This window comes from Lipotes vexillifer, unplaced genomic scaffold (assembly GCF_000442215.2).
Source record: "Lipotes vexillifer unplaced genomic scaffold, Lipotes_vexillifer_v1.1 scaffold1136, whole genome shotgun sequence".
Classification (NCBI taxonomy): Eukaryota; Metazoa; Chordata; class Mammalia; order Artiodactyla; family Lipotidae; genus Lipotes; species Lipotes vexillifer.
In genome coordinates, this window is record NW_006769631.1 from 873,104 (window position 1) to 900,618 (window position 27,515).

Here is a 27,515-nt window from a genome sequence, read left to right on the forward strand (position 1 = left end):
TGTGGTGACATTCCAATCAGAGCACAGTTAGTGACCACAGATATGACACTCATCGTTTCAAAAGCCAACTGAAAGAAAAAACAAATGTAAAATCAAAGACCATAAGGACTGCTTCCATATTTCCTCATCCTTTTTCGTATTATCTAAAGTCTTTCCTTAGTTCTAAACATTCCAAGGACATGTACAACTTTTTCTCTATAATGCCATGATTTTCGTTAGCTCAAAAAAGCCATACTGTTAGAGGTATTTCAGTTACTTTTGGGTTGAATATCCCAAACAGTATGTCCTATCTTCCCAAATGGAGGTGGCCAGGGACCTGAATGCGGAACACATCCAAGAAAAATACACTATTAAAGTTACTTGACTCTATGCATAGCTAAAGGGGATCTAAACTAGGGCCGCCAGAGAGAATGTTTCACACTCAAAAACAGTTAGGGGGCTTCCCTGGTGGCGCAGTGCTTGAGAGTCCGCCTGCCGATGCAGGAGACGCGGGTTCGTGCCCCGTTTCGGGAAGATCCCACATGCCGCGGAGCGGCTGGGCCCGTGAGCCATGGCCACTGAGCCTGCGCGTCCGGAGCCTGTGCTCCGCAAATGGGAGAGGCCACAACAGTGAGAGGCCCGCATAACGCAAGGAAAAAAAAAAAAAAAAAACAGTTAGGTATGATTTCAAATAGAATTCATTTCGTGAAAGTGTCCTTCTACTTTGACAGACCACATACCACATCTAGTTCAGCCATACCCAAGGCACCAGTGATACTGATCCCCTCCTAGTGGCATTTAACAAATCACCTGTAGAACTTCAGAAAAATACAGATGCCAGGCCCCACTGAGAGCTACTAAGTAGATTGAGCCAGGGTCCCATGAAGGAAACTGGTGTGTATTACTGAGTATGGACTATGGAAACACTGTGACCATTGTTCTTTCTTTTCTTTCCCTCTTTCTTTCTTTTTATGTACAGCACTTGGTGATCACTACTTAATAACAATGTCTAATTCTAAGAAATACAATTAACTATTAGAAATATAGAAGCAAAACAAAACACGATTGGATTCAAACTTAATAAAATCTTGTCCCAGGAAGAATATCTACCATCTTATAATATTTTAGAAATCCTTTGTGTAATCTTCTTATTTTTCCACAGTTTTCTTTACAACAAATCTGCTCAGGACTTTGTCTTAAAATAGCTTTAAATTTCTATTTATTGATTTATTATAAATTAGTTCAAAACGAAAATGTTATCAGTGTATAGGGAAGAGTCTCCTTGTCCCCTTTCTCCCCCTCATCACCTCCTGTTCTCCCCATAAGATAATCACTATTATTAATTTCTTATGTATCTTTCCAGACACTGTATGCAAATAAATATAAGCAAACCTGAACATATACTTTCTTACCCTCTTCTCAGCATAATACACATTGTCAAGCCCCTTGCTTTTGTCACTTAAAATGTCTTGGAGGATATTGTGTCAGTACTCAAAGATCTCCCTCGTTCTTAAGTCACAACGAAAGACTTAAGTCACAACTGCTTAAGTATTTCATTGTGTCAAATGTACCAAGGTTTATTTAACCATTTCCTTATTGCTTGCTATTACAAACAATGCTACAATTAGTAAACTTGCAAACACATCATTTAAGAAGTGTGGAAGTGGGATAAGTTCCTGAAAGTGGACTAGTTAGTCAAAGGTGCCACTGTGTTCATAATTTTGATAGATAAGACCAAGCTGAACTCCCCAGGGTTGACCAGTTCACTTTCCCATTGGCAGCACATGACAGTGTCTGGCTTCCTGCATTTTTAATACATTTCTAACTAAGCTTTTGGGTTTTTAAATATCATCTATACTGAGTTACAATTTACATAAAATAAATTGTAGTCATTTATGGTATACACTTCATTAACTTTTGATAAGTGTATCTACCAGTGAAACCACCATCACAAATAGGATATTTCCATTTTCGCCAAAAGATTCCTGGCCCCAAGCAAACCACCCCTCACTTCATACCTGGCCCCAAGCAAACACTGATCTGTTTGTTTGTCACTATATATTAGTTTGACTTTCCAGAATTCTACACAATTAGAATTATACAATATACATGCTTTTATGTCTGCTTCTTTCACTTGGCATACTGATTTTTTAATAATATTTTTATTGGAGTATAGTTGCTTTCCAATGTTGTGTTCATTTCTGCTGTACAGCAAAGTGAATCAGCTATATGGATACACATATCCCCTCTTTTTTGGATTTCCTTCCCACTGAGGTCACCACAAGCACCAAGTAGAGTTCCGTGTGCTATATAGTAGGTTCTCATTAGTTATTCACTTTATACATAGTATCAGTAGTGTATTACGTTAATCCCAATCTCCCAATTCATCCCACACCCACCCCTTCCCCCCTTGATATCCATACGTTTGGCCTCTATGTCTGTGTCTCCATTTCTGCTTTGTAAATAAGATCATCTATACCAATGTTTCCACATTCCACACATATGCGTTAATGTATGATATTTGTTTTTCTCTTTCTGACTTAACTTCACTCTATATGACAGTCTCTAGGTTCATCCACGTCTCTACAAATGACCCAATTTCATTCCTTTTTATGGCTGAGTAATATTCCATTGTATATATGTACCACAACTTCTTTATCCATTCCTCTATCAATAGACATCTAGGTTGTTTCCATGCCCTGGCTATTGTAAATGGTGTTGCAATGAACATTGGGGTGCATCTGTCTTTTTCAGTTACGGTTTTCTCTGGGTATATGCCCAGTAGTGGGACTGCTGGATCACATGGTAGTTCTATTTTTACTTTTTAAGGAATCTCCAAACTGTTCTCCACAGAGGCCGTATCAATTTACATTCCCACCACCAGTAAAAGGGTTCCCTTTTCTCCACACCCTCTCCAGCATTTATTGTTTGTAGACTTTGTGATAATGGCCATTCTGATCGGCGTGAGGTGATATCTCATCGTACTTGTGATTTGCATTTTCTAATAATTAGTGATGTTGAGCATCTTTTCATGTGTTTATTGGTCATCTGCATCTGTCTATTGGCCATCTGCATCCATCTGCCTTCTTTGGATAAATGTCTATTTAGGTCTTCCACCCTTTTTTTTTTTTTTTTTTTTTTGTGGTACGCGGGCCTCTCACCGCTGTGGCCTCTCCCGTTGCGGAGCACAGGCTCCGGACGTGCAGGCTCAGCGGCCATGGCTCACGGGCCCAGCCGCTCCGCGGCATGTGGGATCTTCCCAGACCGGGGCACGAACCCGTGTCCCCTGCATCGGCAGGCGGACTCTCAACCACTGCGCCACCAGGGAAGCACTCCACCCATTTTTTGATTGGGTTGTTTTTTTGATATTGAGCTGCATGAGCTGTCTGTATATTTTGGAGATTAATCTTTCATCAGTTGCTTCGTTTACAAATATTTTCTCCCATTCTGAGTTTTATAGTGTCTGGCCTCACATTTAGGTCTTGAATCCATTTTGAGTTTATTTTTGTGTATGGTGTTAGGGGGTGTTCTAATTTCATTCTTTCACATGCAGCTGTCCAGTTTTCCCAGCACCATTTATTGAAGAGGCTGCCTTTGCTCCATTGTATATTCTGGCCTCCTTTGTCATAGATAAGGTGACCACGGTGTGCGTGGATTTATCTATGGGCTTTCTATCCTGTTCCATTAATCTATATTTCTGTTTTTGTGCCAGTACCATACTGTCTTGATTACTGTAGCCCTGTAGTATAGTCTGAAGTCAGGTAGGGTGATTCCTCCAGCTCCATTTTTCTTTCTCAAGATTGCTTTTGCTATTTGAGGTCTTTTGTGTTTCCATACAAATTGTAAAATTTTTTGTTCTCGTCCTGTGAAAAATGCCATTGGTAGTTTGATAGGGATTGCATTGAATCTGTAGATTGCTTTGGGTAGTACATTTTCACAATATTGATTCTTCCAATCCAAGAACATGGTATATCCCTCCATCTGCTTGTGCCATCTTTGATTTCTCTCATCAGTATCTTACAGCTTTCTGCATACAGTTCTTTTGCCTCCTTAGGTAGGTTTATTCCTAGGTATTTTATTCTTTTTCTTGAAATGGTAAATGGGATTGTTTCCTTATTTCTCTTTCTGATCTTTCATTGTTAGTTTATAGGAATGCAAGAGATTTCTGTGTATTAATTTTGTACCCTGCGACTCTACTAAATTCATTGATTAGCCCTAGTAGTTTTCTGGCGGCAACTTTAGGATTTTCTATGTATAGTATCATGTCATCTGCAAACAGTGACAGTTTTACTTCTTCTTTGCCAATTTGGATTCCTTTTCTTTTTCTTCTCTGATTGCCGTGGCTGGGACTTCCACAACTATGTTGAATAATAATGGCAAGAGTGGGCACCCTTGTCTTACTCCTGATTTTAGAGGAAATTCGTTTAGTTTGTCACCATTGAGAATAATGTTTGCTGGGGGTTTGTCATATATGGACTTTATTATGTTGAGGTAAGCTGCCTCTATGCCCACTTTCTGGAGAGTTCTTACATAAATGGGTGTTGAATTTTGTCAAAAGCTTTTTCTGCATCTATTGAGACGATCACATGGTTTTTATTCTTTAATTTGTTAATATGGCGTATCACATTGACTGATTTGCTTATATTGAAGAATCCTTGCATCCCTGGGATAAATCCCACTTGATCCTGGTGTATGATCCTTCTAATGTGTTGCTGGATTTTGTTTGCTAGTGTTTCGTTGAGGATTTTTGCATCTATGTTCATCAGTGATATTGGCTTGTAATTTTCTTTTTTTGTGATATCTTTGTCTGGTTTTGGTACCAGGGTGATGGTGGCGTTGTAGAATGAATTTGGGAGTGTTCCTCTCTGCAGTTTTTTGAAGAGTTTGAGAAGGATAGGTGTTAGCTCTTCTCTAAATGTTTGTTAGAGTTCACCTGTGAAGGCATCATGTCCTGGACTTTGGTTTGTTGAAAGATTTTCAAACACAGTTTCAATTTCATTACTTGTGACTGGTATGTTCATGTTTTCTATTTCTTCCTGGTTCAGTCTTGGAAGGTTGTACACCTTTCTAAGAATTTGTCCATTTCCTCCAGGTTGTCCATTTTATTGGCATATAGTTGCTTGTAGTAGTCTCTTATGATCCTTTGTATTCCTGCGGTGTCAGTTGTAACTTCTTCTTCATTTCTAATTTTATTTATGTTGAGTCCTCTCCCTCTTTTTCTTGATGAGTCTGGCTAAAGGTTTATCAATTTTGTTTATCTTCTCAAAAAACAAGCTTTTAGTTTTACTGATCTTTGCTATTGTTTTCTTTGTTTCTATTTCATTTATTTCTGCTCTGATGTTTATGATTTCGTTCCTTCACCTAACTTTGGGTTTTGTTTCTTCTTCTTCCTCCAGTTGCTTTAGGTGTAAGGTTAGGTTGTTTATTTGAGATTTTTCTTGCTTCTTGAGGTAGAATTCTATTACTATAAAAATCTCTCTTAGAACTGCTTTTGCTGCATTGGGTCATTGTATTTTCACTGTCATTTGTTTCTACGTATTTTTTGATTTCCTCAGTGATCTCCTGGTTATTTAGTAGTGCACTGTTTAGCCCCCATGTGTTTCTGTTTTTTATGAGTTTTTTTTCCTGTAATTGATTTCTAATCTCAGTGTTGTGGTGGGAAAAGATGCTTGATATGATTTCAATTTTCTTAACTTTACCGAGGCTTGATTTGTGACCCTAGATGTGATCTATCCTGGAGAGTGTTCCATGTGCAGTTGAGAAGAAAGTGTATTCTGCTGCTTTCAGGTGGAATGTGCTATGAATATCATAAAAGTCTATCTGGTCTAATGTGTCACTGAAGGCTTGTGTTTCCTTATTAATTTTCTGTCTGGAGGATCTATCCATTGGTGTATGTGGAGTGTTAAAGTCCCCCAGTATAATTGTGTTACTGTCAATTTCTCTTTTTACGGCTGGTAGCATTTGCCTTATGTATTGAAGTGCTCCTATGTTGGGTACATAAATATTTACAACTGCTATATTTTCCTCTTGGATCGATCCCTTGATCATTATGTAGTGTCCTTCCTTGTCTCTTATGACTGTCTTTATTTTGAAGTTTATTTTGTCTGATGTGAGTATCACTACTCCAGCTTTCTTTTGATTTCCACTTGCAATGGAGTATCTTTTCCCATCCCCTCACTTTCAGTCTGTATGTGTCTCTAGGTCTAAAGTGGGTCTCTTGTAGACAATATACATATGGGTCTTGTTTTTGTATCCATTCAGCCAGTCGTTTTTTTTTAATTTATGTTTGGCTATATCAGGTCTTGGTTGCGGAATGCAGGATCTTTGCTGAGGCATTCGGGATCTTTCGTTGTGGTGTGTGGGCTCTTTGTTGTGGTGCACAGGCTTCTCTCCAGTTGTAGCGTGCAGGTTTTCTCTTCTCTAGTTGTGGCACGCAGGTTCCAGAGAGCATGGGCTCTGTATTTTGTGGCACGCAGGCTCTAGCTGAGGTGCGTGAGCTCAGTAGTTGTGGCACGCGAGCTCAGTAGGTGTGGAACACGGGCTGAGTTTCCCCGCGGCATGTGGGATCTTAGTTCCCTGACCAGGGATCAAACCCGCATCCCCTGCATTGTAAGGTGGATTCTTTAACCACTGGACCACCAGGAAAGTCCCCAGTCTGTGTTTTGATTGGAGCATTTAATCCATTTACATTTAAAGTCATTATTGCTATGTATGTTCCTATTACCATTTTCTTAATTGTTTTGGGTTTGTTATTGTAGGTTTTTTCCTCCTCTTGTGTTTCCTGCCTAGAAAAGTTCTAGCATTTGCTGCAAAGCTGGTCTGGTGGTGCTGAATTCTCTTAGCTTTTGCTTATCTATAAAGTATTTTATTTCTCCATTAAATCTGAATCAGAGCCTTGCTGGGTAGAGTAATCTTGGTTGTAGTTTTTCCCTTTCATCACTTTAAATATATCCTGCCACTCCCTTCTAGCCTACAGAGTTTCTGCTGAAAGATTAGCTGATAACCTTATGGGGACTTCCTTGTATGTTATTTGTTGCTTTTCCCTTGCTGCTTTTAATATTTTTTCTTTGAATTTAATTTTTGTTCGTTTGATTAATATGCATCTTGGTGTGTTTCTCCTAGGGTTTATCCTGTATGGGACTCTCTGTGCTTCCTAGACTTGACTCTTTCCTTTCCATGTTAGAGAATTTTTCAACTATAATCTCTTCAAATATTTTCTCAGACCCTTTCTCTTTCGCTTCTTCTTCTGCGACCCCTGTAATTCAAATGTTGGTGCATTTAACATTGTCCCAGAGGTCTCTGAGACTGTCCTCCATTCTCTCCATTCTTTGTTCTTTATTCTGCTCTGTGGCAGTTACTGCCACCATTCTATCTTCCAGCTCACTTATCCGTTCTTCTGCCTCAGTTATTCTGCTATTGATTCCTTCTAGTATATTTTTAATTTCACTTATTGTGTTGTTCATCACTGTTTGTTTGTTCTTTAGTTTTCCTAGGTCCTTGTTAAACGTTTCTTGTATTTTCTCCATTCTATTTCTGAGATTTTGGATCATCTTTACTATCATTACTCTGAATTCTTTTTCGGGTAGATTGCCTATTTCCTCTTCATTTATTTGGGCTTGTGGGGTTTTACCTTGCTCCTTCCTCTGCAACATATTTCTCTGTCTTCTCATTTTGTCTATGTTACTGTATTTGAGGTCTTCTTTCTGCAGGCTGCCCCCAGTGAGTGAGGTTGGTCCACTGACTTGTGTAGGCTTCCTGGTGGGAGGGACTGGTGCCTCTGTTCTGGTGGGTAGCGCTGGACCTTTTCCCTCTGATGGGCAGGGTCACGTCAGGTGGTGTGTTTTGGGGTGTCTGTAGGCTTAGTACAACTTTAGGCAGTCTATCTGCTAATGGGTGGGTTTGTATTCCTGTCTCCCTTGTTGTTTGGCATGCGGTGTTCAGCACTGGAGCCGGCAGGCAGTTGACTGGAGCCAGGTCTTGGAGTTGAGATGGGGACCTCCAGGAGAGGTCTTCAATCCTGTCACCGATTAATACTCCCTGGGGCCAGAAATTCTCTGCTGTTCCAGCGAGCTAGACTCTGCTCTCCCATGTCGGAGACTCAGGTCTGACCCCCGGCCTGGGAACCAAGGCCCGGTACCCCACAAGCCACACAGCTCGGAAAAAAGAAAAAGAAAAGAAGAAAAAGGGCGGGAAGAAAACAAATGAAAGCAAACAGACAAACAATACCCAAGACAAATGGCAAAGACAAAAACAAGCAAACAGAAACAGAAACAATTAAAAACAAACAAACAAATGAACAAACAAAACCCCAAATGGTAAAAGCAAAACCAAACAAAAACAAAAAGCCGAACACATACACATACAAAATAACAAAAACAAAAACAGAGAAAACAAAAAACAAGAGAACAACCAGATAAACAAATGAATCCCAAAACAAAATCAAACAATTAAAAACAAAACTAACAAAAACAAAAAATAAAAACCAAAAAAGCAGAATGCAAACTTAAGGAAAAAGCAAAGAAAACAGAACACAAAAATGAGAAAAAAAATTATAAAAAGGATAAGAACAAATAGAACAAAGAAAAAAAACAAGGAAAAAACAGAACAGCAAAAAAGTAACGCAGAAATAGAAATATAAAAGAAATAAAAATATACTAAAAAAAATTTACACTAAATAAATAGTAAAAAAAACAAATTAAAAAACAGAAGAACAGAACAAAACAAAACATAAAAAAACAGTAATAATTATATTTTCCTGGGGTCTCAGCTGTCAGTGTCCTCCCCACCATGAGTCACAGCCAACCTTCACCTCCCCAGGAGGCCCTCCAAAACCCCTAGGTAAGTCTCTGGTCCCTCTGTGGGCACTGTGGGGGCAGCTCAGACTCTGATCTGGCCCAACTCCCGCGTGTACTAGCCGCCAAAGTCCACAGCAGCTAGAGCTAGACTGATTTCAGTTTTGGGAACACTCATCCATTCAGATATTCCACAGATGCAGGGTTTACCAAGCCGATTGCAGGGATTCAATCTGTGTTTTGTGCAGCTGCATGGAATGGTTTTTGTTCCTCTTCCTTAGTCGCCCCGCCCCTGGGGCTCATTTGTGGTTTTAGCCCCACCTCTGCACGTGGGCCATCCACAGGAGTCTGCTCCCGAGGCTGCCCTCGAGCACTCGAGTCTGCCCCGGTGAGGACAGGACGTGGAGGTGGCACAGCTGCCTGGTTCGCAGGGGCCCTGCCAGCGACAGGTGTATAGGAAAGCTGGCAGCCATGGGCGCGAGAGATCTGGCCCTAGTGGGAGCCTTTCCTAGAGCCTGGCAGCTGGTTCAAGAAGGTCAGCCCTGGTGGGGTCTTTTCCTAGCACCCGGCAGCAGGCATGAGAAGGTCAGCTCTGGTGGGGACTTTTCCTAGCACTTGGCGGGGCAGGGGGTCGGCGCATGGGGAGAGAGAGGCTGCAATGGTGGTTCCACCCCCTGCACGTCACTCAACAGTGGCGCCTTGCTTCTATGGCAGTCTGGGTTTCCTCCACAAGCATTCCCAGTTGTGGATTACCTGTCTCCCATCCCCTCTGGCTATCTCCTCACAGCCAACATCAGTCCTCCCCCTGGGCTTGTTCTCCAATCCCCACGTTCCAGCTCTCAGCCCCCGTGTGCACTGGTGGACTCACGTCCCAGTCTGGGATGCACAGGGCTGTGGCACAGACAATCTGTGTAGGTCTTACTCTGTCCTATCTGCCACAGACCAGCCGTTTCATGCTCCTCTGACAGCCTCAGATGCTCCCCATCTGTCCCAACTGATTTCCTCGTCGGTGAGGGGGCTTCTCCAGATATAGGAATCTCTCCTCTGCTTCAGCTCCTCCCCAAGTGTGCAGATCCCATCCTGCTTCCCCTCCTCTTCTTTTTCCCTTCTTTCTTTTGTCCTACCCAGTTACGTGGTCCTTTCCAGTGTCCAAGGTCTTCTGCAAGTGTTCAGCCAGTGTTCTGTGAGAATTGTTCCATCTGTAGATGTATTTGTGAAAAGAGATGAACCCCAAGTCCTCCTACTCGTCCAACATCTTGGTTTAGCAGCATACAGATTTTAACATTGTATGTTATCAGTAATTTATTCCTTTTTTACTGCCGAGTACTGCTCCATTTTATGAATATACCATAATTATTTTTTTTACCCATTTACCTACTGACAGCAAGTTGGGTTGTTTCCAGTTCTGGACTACTGTGAACAAAGTTACTATGGACATTCCTGTGCAGTCTTTGTATGGACATATTCTTTCATTTCCCCTGGATTTCTAAGAGTAGAAGTGCTGGGTGGCATGGTAGCTGTATGTTGAACTTTTTTTACAAACTGCAATCTAGTTTTGCAAAGTGACCATTATAGTACATCCTTATCAGCAATGTATGAGCGTTCCAGTTACTATACCTTATTGCCAACACTTGACATCATCACTCTTAATTTTAAAACAGGTATACAGGGCTATTGCATTGTGGTTTTCATGTGCATTTCCCTGGTAGCTAATTCTAAATATTTTCATGAGCTCATTGGCCACTTGTATATATTCTTTAGTGAAGCATTTCTTCAAATATTTCGTCCATGTTTTCATTTAATTGTATTATTATTGAGTTGGTGAGTCCTTCATATAATCTGAATACAAATTCTTTGGCAGACAAATGTATTGTCAACATTTTCTCCCATTCTGTGTCTTGCCGTTTTTCCTCTTAACTTCTGAAGAGCAAACTATCCCTTGACACACACACTTTGGAGACTTAATTATCCCAAAACTATTGGTGGACGGTCAATGATTTTCTCCACTGAACTGACGTTTCACCTATATCATATACTGAATTTCTGGACTTTTAATCCTGCTCCATTGGTTTGACTGTCTAATGATGCACCCGCACTACACTACTTTAACAACTGAGGTTATATAACAAGTTTTAATATGTAGGAAGGAGTGTCCCTGCCCTTATTCTTTAGAGTTTTCTTGCTGTTCTATTTCATTTATTTTTCCCTGTGAACTTGACAATAAGTTTACCTAGTTAAAAGAAAAACTTCCATTAGGATAGTGCTACATTTATAAGCTCATTTGTAGATTAATTAATTTGTAAATTAATGGAGAACTGATATATTTAGAATACTGAGTCTTCCTACATTAGTTAGCTATTGCTGTGTAACAAACCATCCCAAACTCTCTGGCTTAAACCAACAACCATTTGCTTAGCTCATGATTCTGCAGGTAGACAATTTAGGCTGTGCTCACCTATGCAATTTTTCTGGTCTAGCTGACCTTGACTGGGCTTGCTCATGTACCTGTGGTCAGCTAGTGGGTAAATTGGAGATATCATTGGCCTTACTATGCTAGTTAGAATTTCTAGTACTATATTCAGTAAAAGTAGTGACAGTGGACATTCTTGCATTGTTCTTAATCTTAGAAAGAAAGCATTCAATCTTTCACTAATAAGTATGACGTTAGCTTTAAGTTTTTGTAAATAGATGCTCCTTATCAAGTTGAAGGTTACAGTATATTCTACTGTTGAGTAGAATGTTCTATAATATGGATTAGATTCATAATTTGATGGTGTTGTTGAGTTCGTCAATAACCTTGATGATTTTTTATCCGGTGTTCTGTCAATTGTTGAGAAAGGGATGTTGAAGTCTCTAACTGTAATTGTGGATTTATTATTTCTCCTTTTAGTTCTATGCTTTTAGTTCACATATTTTACAACCTTGTTGCTTGCTGAACATATATTAAGATTTCTACATCGTCTTGATAATTTGACCCTTTTATCATCAAAGAATGTTCCTTTCTGGTAATTTTCTTTGCTCAGAAGTCTACTCTATATGATATTAATATAGCCACTCCTGCTTCCTTACACTTAATTTTTCCATATGTATTTTTTCTATCCTTTTACTTTCAACCTGCTTAATCATGTTTAAATTGGGTTTCTTGTAGATGGCATATAGTTGAGTTACGCATTTTAATCCATTATGTCAATCTTTGTCTTTAACTCATGTCTTTAGACCCTTTACAGTTAATCAAAATATCAACTTAAGTCTGCCATTTCTTCGCTTTCTGTGTTTTCATTTCTCTGTTTTCTTCTTCTTGTCTTACTGTAGGTTACCTCAACATTTTTTTGTACTACATTTTGATTTAACTATGTTTTTGAGTGTATCTTTTAAACAATATAGCTTTTTAGAGGTTGTTCTATATATAGACATACACACACAAATATATATACTATATTTTATATGTGTGTATATATATATGTATACATTCAGTCTACTTGTATCATTTAGTTTGAGTAAAATACAGAAATCTTACCTTCCTTTATCACTCCCCATTTATAATACAATTGTCCTAATATTTTTTCTACATATACTTAGAACCATTAAATAGTGTTGAATTTTTTGGTTTCAACTGTCAAACAGAACTCTAAAGACTCAGGAGTAAAAGGAAAATATATTGTTTTTACTTGTGTTTTTGTTTACCATGTTTTTGCTTCCTGACATTGTCCCTTTATCATTTCCTCAGTTTACAGAACTTTTAGTCATTCTTTTAGGATAGGTCTGCTAGCAAAAAATTCTCTTACTTTTCCTTCGTTTGAGAGTGTCTTGATTTCCCCTTCCTTCCCAAAGGATATTTTCTCTGAATATAGGATTCTGTATTGACAGTATTTTTTAGCCTTGGAAAATATTGTGCCACTTTCTTCTGGCCTTCATGATTTCTGATGAGAAACTGGCTGTCATTCTAATTGTTTTTCCCCTACAGGTAAGATGTCATTTCTCTCTTAGTGCTTTCAAGAATATTTTTCCTTGTCTTTAGTTTTCAGATGTTTAATTATGATGTGTTTTGGCATGAACTTCTTTGTTTGGGGTTCACTTGGCTTCTTGAACCTATAGTTTTAGGTCTCTTGCCAAGTCTGAAAAGTTTTGGCCATTATTACTTCAAGTGCCTTTTCAGCCCTTCCTTCTTTCTCCTTTCCTTCTTGGACTCCAATAACAGCAATGTTAGATTTTGTTGTTGTTGTTATAGTCACACAAGTCTCTGAGGCTATATTTACTTCTTCAGTCTATTTTCTCTCTGTTGTTCAGATCAGGTAATTTCTATTTTTCTATTTTCCAGTTCCTGCTTCTTTCGTCTATCCCCTCCATTCTGCTATTGCACCCATTCACTGAGCTTTTGGTTTATTATATTTTCAACTTCTAAAATGTCCATTTGATTCTCCTTTGTGGCTATTTCTTTGCTGAGACGTTCTAATTCTATTTTTTCATCTGTCTTAGGTGTGTTTGTAATTGCTTGTTGAAGCATTTTTATCGTGACTGCTTTAAAATCTTTGTCTAGTATTTCCAACATGTGTGTGTCATCTTGGTGGTGGCATCTGCTGATTGCCATTTTTTTCATTCAGTTTGGTATCATTCTGGTTCTTGGTATAATGAGTGATTTTTTTAATAAAAACCTTGATACTTTAGGTGTTATAAGACTCCAGATTTTGTGTAACCTTTTGTTTTAGTTGGTTCCTCTGATATCACTCCAGCAGGGGACAGTATCTTGTCACTAGCAGGTAGAGGCAGAAGTCCAGGTTCTCCACCTGGACACCACTGACACCCAAGGTGGGGAGTGGGGTCATTATTGTTGGAAAGGGGCCAGAGTTCTGGCTTCCCACTAGACTACCACTAATACCTCCTTTGATGGAGGGGTACAAGTCCCTCCTTTGTGCACTCATGTGGCCTCTTGGATGGTAATAAAAGTCTTGACTTTCCACTGGGCTTTCTCTGAGACCACCCTAGCAGGGATCTGAAAGGGAATCTCATTACTGCCAGGTAGGAGTGGAAGTGGAAGTCCAGGCTCCCCAGCAGAAGTCCAGTGTCAGTGATTTCCACTAACACTGCAGTGGGGAGGGCCTCATTAGTACCAGTGGGTGAGGCCCAGCTGACTACTCTCCAAGAAAACTGTCAAAGTTTCACATCTAAAAGGAGTCGTGGAGACTGTAGCTCATCCCCGCCCCCCACTTTAAAAACAAGAAAAGCATGGCCCAGAGAAAGTTAATGACCACCTGAAGTTACACAGCTAGTTTGTGGCATGGCAAGGATAAAATCCAGTTTTCCCAAATCTCTCCATAGAGCTTTTTTTTTTTAATCACAATACCTCATTCTGTTTTTAAAGAAATAATTTTTTATCAAATAATTACCTGCCATACACCAATACTGGCTGAAGGTTCTGAGAATGGGCGTTTGAAGACCCTGCACATTTTTAAGGCATCTGAATTAACTTCAGTGAGATTATTTAGCACAGCGAAGGCAGCTGCCAGTGGGTAAACACAGGAGAAAAGGCTCACATAACCAAACTGCAGGAATAACTCCAAGTAATCATCAAAGGTGCCCTGAAAATGTAAAAAAGAAGAAAGCAGGCATTGTTTTAATATCACTTAATAAGAACAGTCTTTTGCAATACTATTCAAGGCATGAGAATCTAACCAAAAAAAAAAAAAAACAACTCAGAGGATCTCCCAATTCCTTCTCAACAACAGAATTTACTTAAATTCAATGACAATTTTATATTAAAGTCCCTGAAATGAAGAATAAAAAAATGATTTAGCTGCTCATATCATGTCGAATCACTGGATTATTACATTTTTTCCCCTAAGGTAAATAACAGCAAAGCTAAAGAAGTTTGCTCTTGACCAAGTAAAAAGAAATGATCCGGGATCATTATTAGAAATCTTACAAGATGGTCCCTTCACATCATGGGTACCCCAGCGTCTCAGCCCGACCCTCCATTAAAAAACTGATGGTGGGGCTTCCCTGGTGACGCAGTGGTTGAGAGTCCGCCTGCCGATGCAGGGGACGCGGGTTCGTGCCCCGGTCCGGGAAGATCCCACATGCCGCGGAGCAGCTGGGCCCGTGTGAGCCATGGCTGCTGAGCCTGCGCGTCCGGAGCCTGTGCTCCGCAACGGGAAAGGCCACAACATTGAGAGGCCCGCGTACCGCATAAAAAAAAAAAAAAAAACCGATGGTGGTGATGCCAGCGCAACTGGCAGAGTAAGAACCTCCAGAAGTTTATACCTCCATAAAAGCAAACAACAACAACAAATGACAAAATTTGTCAAAAGCAAGTTTTTCGGTACTCTGGAAATTAACAAAAGGCTTGCAGCATTCGGGGCAGCATTTAGTCAAGAGTAACAGCTCAACCCTGTGGCATTTTAACTTACTCTAGTTTCATATCCTGCTCCCCAGTTCTGTAGCAGCCTCGAAAAATAACAGCATGCATTCCTGTGCCAGAGGGAGGAGAGTGGGGACACAGATCTTTGAAAGCCTCATTCCCAAAGGGAAATCATTATCTGACCTGGCTCTAGAAGACCCCACTCAAAAGGCTTGTCTCTATTTAACCGCACAGAGTCGTCCCAGCGCTAAAGGCTCCTCCCCCAGGGATGTTAATTGAATGCTTTAACATCAGTCTGCTTGAGGTAAAGGGTAGCAGCTGGGGCAAACAACAGACTAGCCAGGGAGCCCCAAAGAAAAGGCTGAAGAATGAGATATCCACAGGGGGTTTGCAAAGCTCCCACATTTTACTGGGAATTGAGAAGATGAGGCACATACAAAGGATCACACATAAGCTTAGGGAAGATCTGAGAAAGGTCTAAGATCTCACCTCTGACTGACCCTGAAGCTCTGCACAAGCAGAAAGTGAATGCTAGGGCAGAATTTTAAACTTCCTGGCTTAGTACTGAAGGCATGCCCTAACACAATAACAAAGACCTAACAGACATGTATAAAACACTCAATCCAATAGCAGAATACTCATTCTTCTCAAGTGTACATGGAACATTTTCCAGGATAGATAATATGTTAGGCCATAAAACACTTCTCAACAAATTTAAAAGGCTTAAAAATCATACACAGTATCTTCTCTGACCACAATGGAATAAAACTGGAAATCAGTAACAGAAGGAAATTTCGGAAATTCACATACTATGTGAAAATTGAGCAACACACTCCTAAAAAAACCCAATGACTTAAAGAAGAAATCACAAGAAAAATTAGTAAATACTTTGAGGTGAATGAAACATACCAAAACTTAATAAGATACGGTGAAAGCAGTGCTCACAGGGAAATTTATGGCTGTAAATGCCTTTGTTAAAAAAGAAGAAAGATCTTAAAAAAACTGAAATTTTCATCTTAAGAAACCGGAAAAAGAAGAATAGTCCAAACCTAAAGCAAGCAGAAGGAAATAAATAATAAAGATTAGAGTGAAATAAATAAAATAGAGAATAGAAAAACAAAGAAGAGCAATAAAACCAGAATTCAGGTTTTTTGAAATGACTGAGATCAACGAAAAATGACAAACCATTACCTAAACTGTGCAAGAAACAAAGAAAGACTCAAATTACTAAAACCAGGAACAAAAGAAGGGACATTACTATTGACCTCTAGGGTCAGTAAGGGGAAGGGGAAGAATTATAAGTAAGAAGAGTTATGAACAATTTGAGGCAGAAAGGAAGGGGCAGCGTGAAACCATTAAAAGACTGATACAACCATTAAGAGCAGGATACGACAAAAACTGGTTAGAACCTACTAGGTCCAAGATGGTGGAAGAGTCAACTTCCGTAGACCTTGAGCCTCATTATACACTCACTGTAATGCATTAGCATATGCTAAACAACACGCCCACAGGTGCCATGGCAGTTCCAAGGCCGCCCATAAAAGGCCAAAAAGTGGGCAGTGCCCCAACTCCTGGAAATCCCTGCTGCTTCTCCAAGATAGCTACAACATTCCTCCCACTCATTAGCCTATGAAACTTCCCAGCCCATGAAAACTAACCATCACTACAACTCAGGGCTGCTCTTGCCTTCTGAGACAGCCTACACTCTTGTCTATGGAGTGTATATCTCTCTAAATAAACCTGCTTTCAGTTTACTATGGCTCCCTCTTGAATTCTTTCCTGGGTGAAGCCAAGGACCCTTACTTGGCAGCCTGCCCCAGGGACTCACTCGAGACCTGGGACATGACAACAATTATATGCCAAAAATAACATTAAATAACCTTGATGAAATGGGTAAATTCTCAGAATGACACAAACTATCAAAAGTGACTCGAGAAGAAACAGAACATCTAAACAGACCTAAAACAAGTAAAAAGATTGAGTTAGCAATCAAAAACTTTGCACAAAGAAAAACCCAGGCCCAGACAGCTCACTTGTGAATTCTCTCAAACACTAGAAGAAGAATTAATACTAATTTCTTCAAAGTCTTCCAAAAAGAACAAGAGGAAGAAACGCTTCCCAACTCATTCTGTGAAGCCAGTACAACCTCAATAGCAAAACCAGACAAAGACTTCATAAGAAAAATACAGACCAACACCCCTGAATAAAGATATAAAAATCCTCAACAAAATACTAGCAAGGTGGATCCAGCAGCAGAGTAAAAGGATTTTACACTGTGATCAAGTGGGATTTACCCCAGGATTGTAAGATTGGTTCAACATATAAGTATCAGTCAATGTGATACACCACATTAACAGTTTTATTGGTATACATGTATGCATGTATAAATATATTTAATCATCTCAACAGACACAGGAAGAACAAAGTACAACACCCTTTCATGATAAAAGCACTCAACAAATCATAGAGTAGTAAATCTTCCTGACCTTGGATTAAGCAATGGTTTCTCAGACATGACACCAAAGGCACAAGTTACAAAAAAGAGAGAAATTGGACTTCACCAAAATTTAAAACTTTTGTGGATCAAAGGACACCATCAAGAAAGTAAAAAGATAAACAACAGAACAGGAAGAAATATTTGCAAATCATATATCTGATAAGAAATTTATATTCAGAACATATGAAGAACTCTTGCAACTCAATAACAAAAGGGCAGATGACCCAATTTAAAAATGGGCAAAGAATGTGAATATATATTTCCCCAAAGAAGAGATACAAATGGCCAAAAATCACATGAAAAGATGATCAATATATTTAGGCATTAGGAAAATCCAAAGTAAACCCACAATGAAACACTACTTTACACCTACTAGGATAGCTATCATTTAAAAAAAAAAAAAAAAAGTGAGGCTGTGGGAAAAAATGGGACCCCACTTGTGGCTGGTTGGAATATAGAATTACCACTACTTTTGAAAATAGTCTGGCAGTTCCTTAAAGTTAAACGTTGAGTTAACATACGACCTAGCATATGGCAACATGTGTTCATACAAAAGCTTGTACAAAAATGTTCACAATAGCATTATTCATAATAGCCAAAAAGTGGAAACAATCCAAATGTCTACCAGCTGATTAGTGGATAAACAATACGTAGTATATCCATACAATGGAATATTATTCAACCACAAGAAAAGGAATGGGGTACTGGCACATGGTACAGTGTGAATAAACGTTAAAAGCATTATGCTTAGTGAATGAAGCCAGACACAAAAGGCCACCTATTACATGATTTCATTTATATGAAATGCAGAGAATAGATAACTCCACAGAATGTAGATTAGTGATTGCCAGACTAGGGGAAGATGTTACTGCTAATGGGTATGGGGGGTTTGGGGGTCGATGATGAAAATGTTCTGGAATTAGATAGTGGTGATGATTGTACCACCTTGTGAATTTACTAAAAACCTCTAAATTGTACATTTTTAAATGGTTAATTTTATGGTATGTGAATTATTACCTCAACTTTTTAAAGAAGTTAAAAAAAAAAAGCTGTTAGTAACAAGGAAGCTCCCCAGAATCACCCTAGTGGAAGTAGCAGACACATCAAAGAGGCAAAAAAAAAAAGGAGTCCACAGAAGAAAAGAGGGAAACCAGGAAAGCATGACGAAATCCCTCTGAAACTATATTTAAAAACCTTTCTGATATGCTTTAAAAGGTTTAGTCCAAAGGAAGAAAGGAGCAAAAGTCATTACATACCCTTGATTTGTAGGTAAGAGATATAAACGGTAAGAGGTGAGTTATTTCGTGATCTTTAATAACTGGAAAAAGGCGCCTGCACTGAAATGGGATGCCTGGTCATTGGTGACTCTGATTTGTCACCTGAGTAACTCCCTGACTGGACCCAACGGCCTGCTGCTCACATCCTGATCCAAGAGGGGCTGGGCAGCACTTTATGTGGTGCAGTGATTGGGTGAGGGAGCCACAGGCACCCACTTCCAGCATCCTCAGGCACTCTCATGATCATCCAGTGCACATGCAACAACAGTTTCAGTTTAAGAAAACTATTCATCATAATATTTTAAAGCAACATGAAACACGAATATTTTAAATTAATAATTATAATTATCATTACTGCATCTCAGAGTCAGTCTTTCACCGAGATATGCATATTAGGCTCAGTAGCTGAGAGCTTTAGTATAAGTCAGATTCTACTTCTAGTTGGTTTCTTTTTTTATTTTATATTTTACTAAAATAGAAAACACTCAAACATAATTACAGAGTACTGGGGATGGCAGGAAGTGCTTCTTCCAGATGCTCTGGATATTTGGATAAAGTATGAACCCAGGGATTTTGAGTGAGTTTCACTGGCTGTTTGCAAGGCTTGCCAAAGAGCAATGCCAAACACATGTGCTTTGGGAGCTGGCAGGTTGACACTCAGCTGGGGGTTCAGTGGTGAGCAGTTTCTAAACAACTCTTTGGTTGCATCTGGCTCCAGAAAGAATGCGCTTATGTGTGCTGCAGCATACGGATGTGGCTTTAAATATGCCCAGCAATACAGCATCGATTTACTTCTCTGAAGAGTGAAGAAATCAACAGTGAAACTCTTAGCAATCAAGCCATTTTTACCCCAATTCGATCTTAAGAAATCCTGATAGCCTATACTCAGCTTTCAAAATTGTGTTGTTTCAGCTCGTAAAATAAAAGGGTTAGCCTCTGCAGAGATGTATAGACAGTTTCTCTCAGATGTACCAGGTGCAGCCTCCAGAAGCCACGCAAAGGTCTTCCTGGCCTTTTTAGCATCCAGCACCCAGGGAGCCCCTCCCCCCCATTCTGTGTTCCCATCTCACAAGCGGATTCGGAGTGCAGGATTCATGGTAATTCTATCAGTACTTTCACACTTCTGAGCACTTTGGGGTCAGTCAATTCAGCAAACCAGGGACATAATCCAACAGCAAGAAGGAAAAAAAATGCAATTTTCACAAAGTAAACAATCACATACTAAAAAACACATTAAACAAGACAATCTACCCCAATAGCTGCAAGTTAGAAAACACCAACTTACTAAGATGATTCTAAGAATGTATGAACACAAAGTTTCAGGATCCAGGGGATACATCCCACTGGCCCCTCGCACCATCCCTGGAGGAATATCACGTCTCAGAGTTCCGCATGCTGAGTATGTGAGGAGGATAAAGTACAGGATGAGGGCAACAAGCAGCACACAGACAGCAGGGGCTGGGCTGCTCTTTTCCTAAAACTGTTCTTTATGCAACATTACACTGAGCACCCGCTGAATGCCAGGCTCTGCATTAGCAACAGAGTTTTGCACAATAAATAACACAGGGACCCTATCCCAGTGACTGAGAAAGGAAAATTACTAGCAAATGGCACAAACCCTAAACAAAATATTAGCATATTCAACATAACAATGTAGATTAAAAAATACTGAACAAGTGAAGTTAATCATTTAAATGCAAACATGGTGTTCCATTAGGAAACTTACAAATATAAATGAAAATATCAATTAAAGGAGATAACATGATGATCGCAACAGAAGCAAAAAATAATAATTTTTGATAAAATTCAACGTCATCCACAATAAAAACTCTTCCCAAATAAGGAAGAGAAAAAAAACATTCTTAAACTGATAAAAAGTTACCTACCAAAAACACAGAACAAACATAATACTCAACGGTTAGAAAAAAAAAAAATCAGGAACAAGATAAAGATTCCTGTCATAACTACTTCTGTCCAAATTGTACTGAACATATTTGTGAGCCAAATAAATAAATAATAAAAAGTATAAGGACTGCAGGAAGAAACAAAATGGCCATTAGTGAGGTGGGTGGGGAAGGGAAGGACTGAGAGTTTGGGATTAGCAGACACAAACTATTACATATAGGATGGATAAACAAGGTCCTACTGTGTGGCACAGGGAACCATATTCAATACCCTATGATAAACCATAATGGAAAAGAATATGAAAAAGAATATATATATATATATATAACTGAATCACTTTGCTATACAGCAGAGATTAACACAACATTATAGATCAACTATACTTCAATAAAATTAAAATTAAAATTAAAAAATAGCCTTTTTGGGGGCTTCCCTGGTGGCTCAGTGGTTGAGAGTCCACCTGCCGATGCAGGGGACACGGGTTCGTGCCCCGGTCCGGGAAGATCCCACATGCTGCAGAGCAGCTGGGCCCGTGAGCCATGGCCGCTGAGCCTGCGCGTCCGGAGCCTGTGCTCCACAACAGGAGAGGCCACAACAGTGAGAAAAAAAAAAAAAAAAAAATAGCCTTTTTTGGCCACACCATGTAGCACGCAAGATCTTAGTTCTCCGACCAGGGACTGAATCCACGCCCCCTGCAGTGGAAGCACAGAGTCTTAACCACTGGACCACCAGGGAAATCCCTAGCCATTATTCATTTGTAGGTCAAATAACTGTCTACATAGAAAACCTAATAAAATCCAAAAAAATAGGAGAATTCAGCAGAGTTTCTGGATAAAAAATACAAAAACCAACAGCATTCCTATATGCCAGCAACAAACGATTAGAAACTATTTTTAAAGAGCTACCATTTATAGGGAATAGGATAGTCTCAAAGAATCTACCACAGATAACCTATTCAACACAAAGTGAAAAAGAACCTTTGCAAACTGTCACCCAGTCAATCACGTGATCTAACAAGGCAGGCCCACACAAGGGTCAACCTGCCATCAATGCCTCCTGATGGGGTACAATGGAGGTATACCTCCAAAACTGCTGAACTTGAATCTTAGGGAGTAACAAATGGGACAAATCCACTTCACAAAAGCTAATGCTCTGAAAAACAAAAACGAGTGGGAATTATTCTAGATCTGCAAACTTTCAGGTCTCCAAACCCCTAAACTCTTTAAAATCACTGAGGGCACTGAAGACTTTTTGTTCATGGGAGTTATTATACCTAGTGTTATTTACTGTGTTAGAAATTAAAACTCAGAACTTAAAAAATATTTCTCATTGATTCATTTCAATAATAAAAAGCATATTAACATTAATAAAATATTGTTTGAAAAATCGTTATGTTTTCCAAAACAAAAAATGTCTAGTGCGGAGAGTGGCGCTCAGTTACGTTTTTGGCAAACCTCGTCAATGTCTAGCTCGCTAGAGGGCAGCTCATTTGCTGTGTGGCAACATGCTGCTCTAGTTGGAATACTGATCATGAAAATTCAGCCTCACGCAGCTATGCAGTTGCACGTGAACTTTTCCCAGGAACGGAACAGCAGTGCACAGTGAGATCAGAGGGGCTATACAGCCCTGGCCCTGTGGCTGGAGAAACAGGGTCGGGAGACCCCAGTGGATCACCCCAGGTGGAGACATTATGGAGAATGCCTTTTTCTTTATACTCTGTCCTATGTTTTCCAAGTTTTCTACAGTAAGTAAGCAAGTATGACTTTTTAGAATCAAGTTTTTTAAGTCTCAAACTGCTTTTCCCCAAAGCTTGGCAACATTGTTTTAGATTCATATATAGCACTCAGGATGAGATTACAGAAAATACAATTTTAAGCTCATTGGCTTCAGTGAGGAGAAAAATATACCCGGAGGGAAGGATGAGTGCATAGCAAACAATGATCTAGAACAAATGTGCCCCCAAAGCATCTCCCCCTTTCCAAATATATGGGGAGAGTTGAAATAGAAAATACCTGATGTCATTTCCACGAAGAGAGTAAAGGAGGAACTTGTAGGAGGTGAGGAGGGAAAAACAGTCAGATAACGCGGGGCCCCGCAAGCAAGTTAAGTTACTAAGGAGAGGCGCTCACTGTTAACCCCAGCATTCACACACAGACCCAGGGCCTGCGAGAGAAATTAATACACTATTTCCTTAACTTCATATCAGAGAGCCCGTGCTGAATAATAGACTCTGAAGAGAAAAGCAAAGTCTTGAATCTTGTTTCTGATTTAGTCACCAGGTGATTAATAACACAGAGCTTCGGACTTCCCTGGTGGCGCAGTGGTTAAGAACACGCCTGCCAACGCAGGGGACACGGGTTTGAGCCCTGGTCCGGGAAGATCCCACATGCCGTGGAGCGACTAAGCCTGTGCACCACAACTACTGAGCCTGCACTCTAGAGCCCGCGAGCCACAACTGCTGAGCCCACACACCTAGAGCCCGTGCTCCACAACAAGAGAAGCCACCGCAATGCGAAGCCCGCGCACCACAACGAACGGTAGGCCCCGCTCGCCGCAACTAGAGAAAGCCCGTGCACAGCAATGAAGTCCCAACCCAGCCAAATATAAATAAATAAAATTAATAAATTTAAAAAAATAACACAGAGCTTCAACTGCCTATTATTAACGTGAGAAAAGCAGTGCCTGCCTTACCTTCCTTTATAAACGTATTATTGGATATCATGAAATATCAAAAAGGTAAGATGTAAGATTTTGTCACCTTGTCACCATACAGTTCTTAGATGAATTAAAACAGCTTTGAGAAGGGCATATTGTCTGTATTACTCTGTACCATTCGCTGAGCCTGAGGAAAGGGGGAAGAACTGGTCTGGAGAAGACTGCGAGCTTGGCTCTGGTCACTTTAGGGGACGATGCTGTCTGCCCAAACGATGCAGAGAAAAAGAAGAGCTGAGAGCGGGTAGAGAAGAGGGTTGTAGAGATGACAATATGGAGAAGAATTATTTCAAGACATTGGCAGGGGCAGGAAAGAGACAGGACAAAAACAGCAGAGGACTTGAGAGGTTTGCTTGCTTTGCAACAGGAAGGGGAGAAGGGGGAGTCGGGAAACCCGGGAGCTCCGGGTGGGCCTGGGGCAATGAGAGAGGGGATGGAATAAAGAACTCAGGGGAAAGAATGGTGGTTTAGTTTCTGTGAGAAAATGAAGGGAAAAAATAAATATGGCCCAAAATACTAGCCCCCAGAACAAGCGAGGAAAGGCTTCTGACACTATGTGAATTAGACTGACCTGTAACCCACAGTAAGCCAGCACTCGACCAACACAGGCAAGGCGGCTGCACGTTGTGCCCAAGTGCTATTTTCTTTAACTCTTAACTGCCTGCGTGTGTGTTTCTCTGACACTTCATGTATAAACAGTGCTCCTGGTCAAGATATGCTGTAAGTTTATACGCTGAATCACCTTCTCCCCCAAACACAGCAATAATAGAAAATGCTAGTACATATATGTTTATTTTAGTCAAAAGAATATCATCACTCAAAAGCAAAAAAATCAGCCGCCCAAGCGAGAAATGGAACAAAGTGCAAGATAGTAATCAGAAGGCTGGCCAGGCTTCCGTCCACAGGCTGGGCACATTGGCCAGGATCTGAATCCTTCAAGCAGGGGAACCAAAGGCACACCACTCCTCTAGCGTGTATCTGGAAGCAGGTTGTTTGAGCAAAACCATGGGTGAGAACAGTGGCCCCTACCCTTGAAGGGGCCTGAAAAAAGCCACAGCTGCTGCCCTGGAACTACAGCTTGGGTCAACAGCATGCTACCTGCTGGTTCTGCAGAATCTCCACCATCACCACAAGATGGGATGCGAGCTCTGGGCTACAAACTCCTGGTTCTGGACTAGGGGGTGGGGCAGGGGGGACTGCAAAATTAAGACAGAGAAGCGAGCAGGGAGAGAGAGAGAATAAACTCCTGCTCAAGATAAACATACAAACTAAAATTCTTAGGCATACAAGAAAAACGATGAAAGTCAGCCAAGAAATTCAGTAATCAGGAGACTCATTCATTCGTGATGAAAACCAAGACTATGAAAGTTCACAATAATGGACCCTCACTAAAGGATCTATTTCACTAAGAAGAATATCACACCCAGAAGGAAGGGGCAGGATATAAGAAACAATGACCTAAAGCCAACATGACCCCAACACCTGACCCCCTCAAAAGAGATATACTGAATGTAGTCAGAGCTCAGTAAACATTTGCTGAATACATGTTTAGGTTTAAGAACCTCCAATGACCTACTTGGAGTTCCTAAAAATAATTCAGAAATTCTCTGTCTTAAAAGAACTATTTTATATTTACTACAGCACTAAGTAATTTAAACTATATTATAAATGAATCTTCAGATTGGCGTTCCATTTTTAACGATGGGCTTCAATTTTTTCTTTGAGTTTAAAGTGTCCAGAGCAAACAATGGCTCCACAGCCATCTCACCTCTCCCTTGCTCTGCCATCTATGAAACATTCCCACCACCCTCAGCAGAGCAGTCTCGAAATTCACTGGACTCATCCTCTGGATGTTAGGCATAACTTCCGGTTCAAGATAGCAGCATTGTGATACACAGTTCCATCTTTTTAACTTTAAAGTAGTTCATGGTAAGGAAACTGGCTGGAAAGCACTTACAAAATAGTCACAGCTGAGACAATGAGTGGTTACTTATTTGTTGTATACAGTCTGGACATGACTGTTATTCACTTTCAATCAATGTTTAATTCAGCAATATTCAAACTTACCAAGTAAGTTCCCATTTCCTTTTCCAGAATGACCTGTTCATATAATGTAGCATCGATGTCTGCCTTTAAAGCCTGCACCTTCTTCTTTACCTTCACATGCTGCTTCTTTTGGAGCCAGTAAGGAAGAAGAGATTCTACAATTTGGTTAAAGATCTGGGAGGTAATCAGGAGAGTAGCCAAGCTCTAAAGAGAAGCACATAAATGATATTTGGCAATGTGGCTTAACAAAACCAAAGTATGTGTATAATTATGCAGTTAAAAAAAAAAAAAGAATCTTCAACAAATAGTATACTATTATGTTATAAAAACTAGTATTGGAAAAGCTAGGTTAGAATGATGTTTCTAATTTATTGTTTTTTCACAAGAAAGACAGACTAAAATACAAAAAGATTATCATACAAATAAGATTATAATAAAAAACTGGTTATGAGTCGGTAGGAGAACAAATTAACTTGAAATTGTGCTTTATATTATCTCATCCTGGCTGCAACATGTGAGTCTAAATGATGTCATCAACTTTGAAAAAAGTTTAGCCACAACTTATTATTATAAAATTAATATATCCTCCCTCACTGTAGAAAAACTTAAAAGATAGAAAAACAGTCACCCTTAATTCCACAGCCATGTCAGAACCACTACTATCATTCTAAATATTTTTTTTAATTAATTAATTAGTTTTTGGCTGCACTGGGTCTTTGTTGCTGTGCGCAGGCTTTCTCTAGTTCAGGCGAGTGGGGGGCTACTCTTCGTTGCAGTGCACGGGCTTCTGGCTGCAGTGGCTTCTCTTGCTGCGGAGCACGGGCTCTAGGCACGCGGGCTTCAGTAGTTGTGGCTCGCGGGCTCTGAAGCACAGGCTCAGTTGTTGTGGTGCACAGGCTTAGCTGCTCCGCGGCATGTGGGATCCTCCCGGACCGGGGATCGAACCCGTGTCCCCTGCACTGGCAGGCGGATTCCTGACCACTGCACCACCAGGCAAGTCCCCTAAGTATTTCTTTATAATCATATGTAAAAATAAAAGTAGAATCATCCTATATATAAACAACTTTGTAGATTTCTTTTCTCACTTACTATATTGTGAGCACTTTCCGATGTCATGAATAATTCTTTTTTACTTAGCTCATGCACTGTTGTTGAATGTAAGTATTATTCCCAACCCTGACTATTATAAATGCTGCCCCTTACCTACGTACATGAATCTTCGCCTCACCTCTGATGATTTACTAGGGATAGATTAACGTTCTTGGCAAAGTTGCCCAAGTAGTTTCCAGAGGTACTGTGGCAATTTCCACTTTCCCCAGATAGGTATCAGTGTTTTCATCACAAACCACCTTAGCTGATATTAAAATTCTATGTTTTAAGGAGACTTCCCCCATCGCCCTGTCCCCTGTTAAATAAAGGAGACTCTCTAAAGTATAAGAAATGAGGAGTCATACCTCACTAATACAATAATGGTGGGATTGGAAAAGGTATGTACATCTAACCTATCGATTTCACATGTAGTATTTTCAAAAATAATTTTTTAAATACTAAGAACACAATATTTAATTTTACTTTTATGCAAGCTCTTAGAACCGTAACTACAAAATCTTTTAACTTTCTCTGTTATACAAATTTTTAAATTCCTTGAAAAATGATCCCAAGCTCTCATATAAAGACTAAGAAGCCTAGGCTTTGAGATTCTGCTCACTAACAATCACCGTACATTAAAACCAGGAAGGAAGAGCCCTTACTGGTAGTTGGCTCGAGTATAAAAAAGAGAAATTAGAAAGCAATAATTTAATTTATTATTCACTATTATCATGTGATCCAGAAATGGTAACACAACAAAATATGTCACCTTTCTTAAACATTTCAGAAACGATACAGCAGTGCATAGGATCTGCTGGTTTCTAAAGTTTAACAACTTATTAATTTAAACATGAAATGTGTGG

General features: G+C 39.9%; 1 protein-coding gene across 1 annotated transcript in view; it reads right to left on the minus strand.

Annotated features, from left to right (window-relative positions):
- The window catches only part of ANO10 (anoctamin 10), a 59,735-nt gene that overhangs the window by 3,396 nt on the left and 28,824 nt on the right, over window positions 1–27,515 (minus strand). Inside the window, exons 8-10 of the mRNA XM_007445703.1 lie at window positions 25,585–25,767; window positions 14,156–14,347; window positions 1–68 (exon numbers count right to left, since the gene is read on the minus strand). The exon at window positions 1–68 is cut by the window's left edge and continues 61 nt beyond it. Of these exons, the coding sequence (XP_007445765.1) occupies window positions 1–68; window positions 14,156–14,347; window positions 25,585–25,767 (443 nt within the window). The remainder of the gene's footprint in view (window positions 69–14,155; window positions 14,348–25,584; window positions 25,768–27,515) is intronic.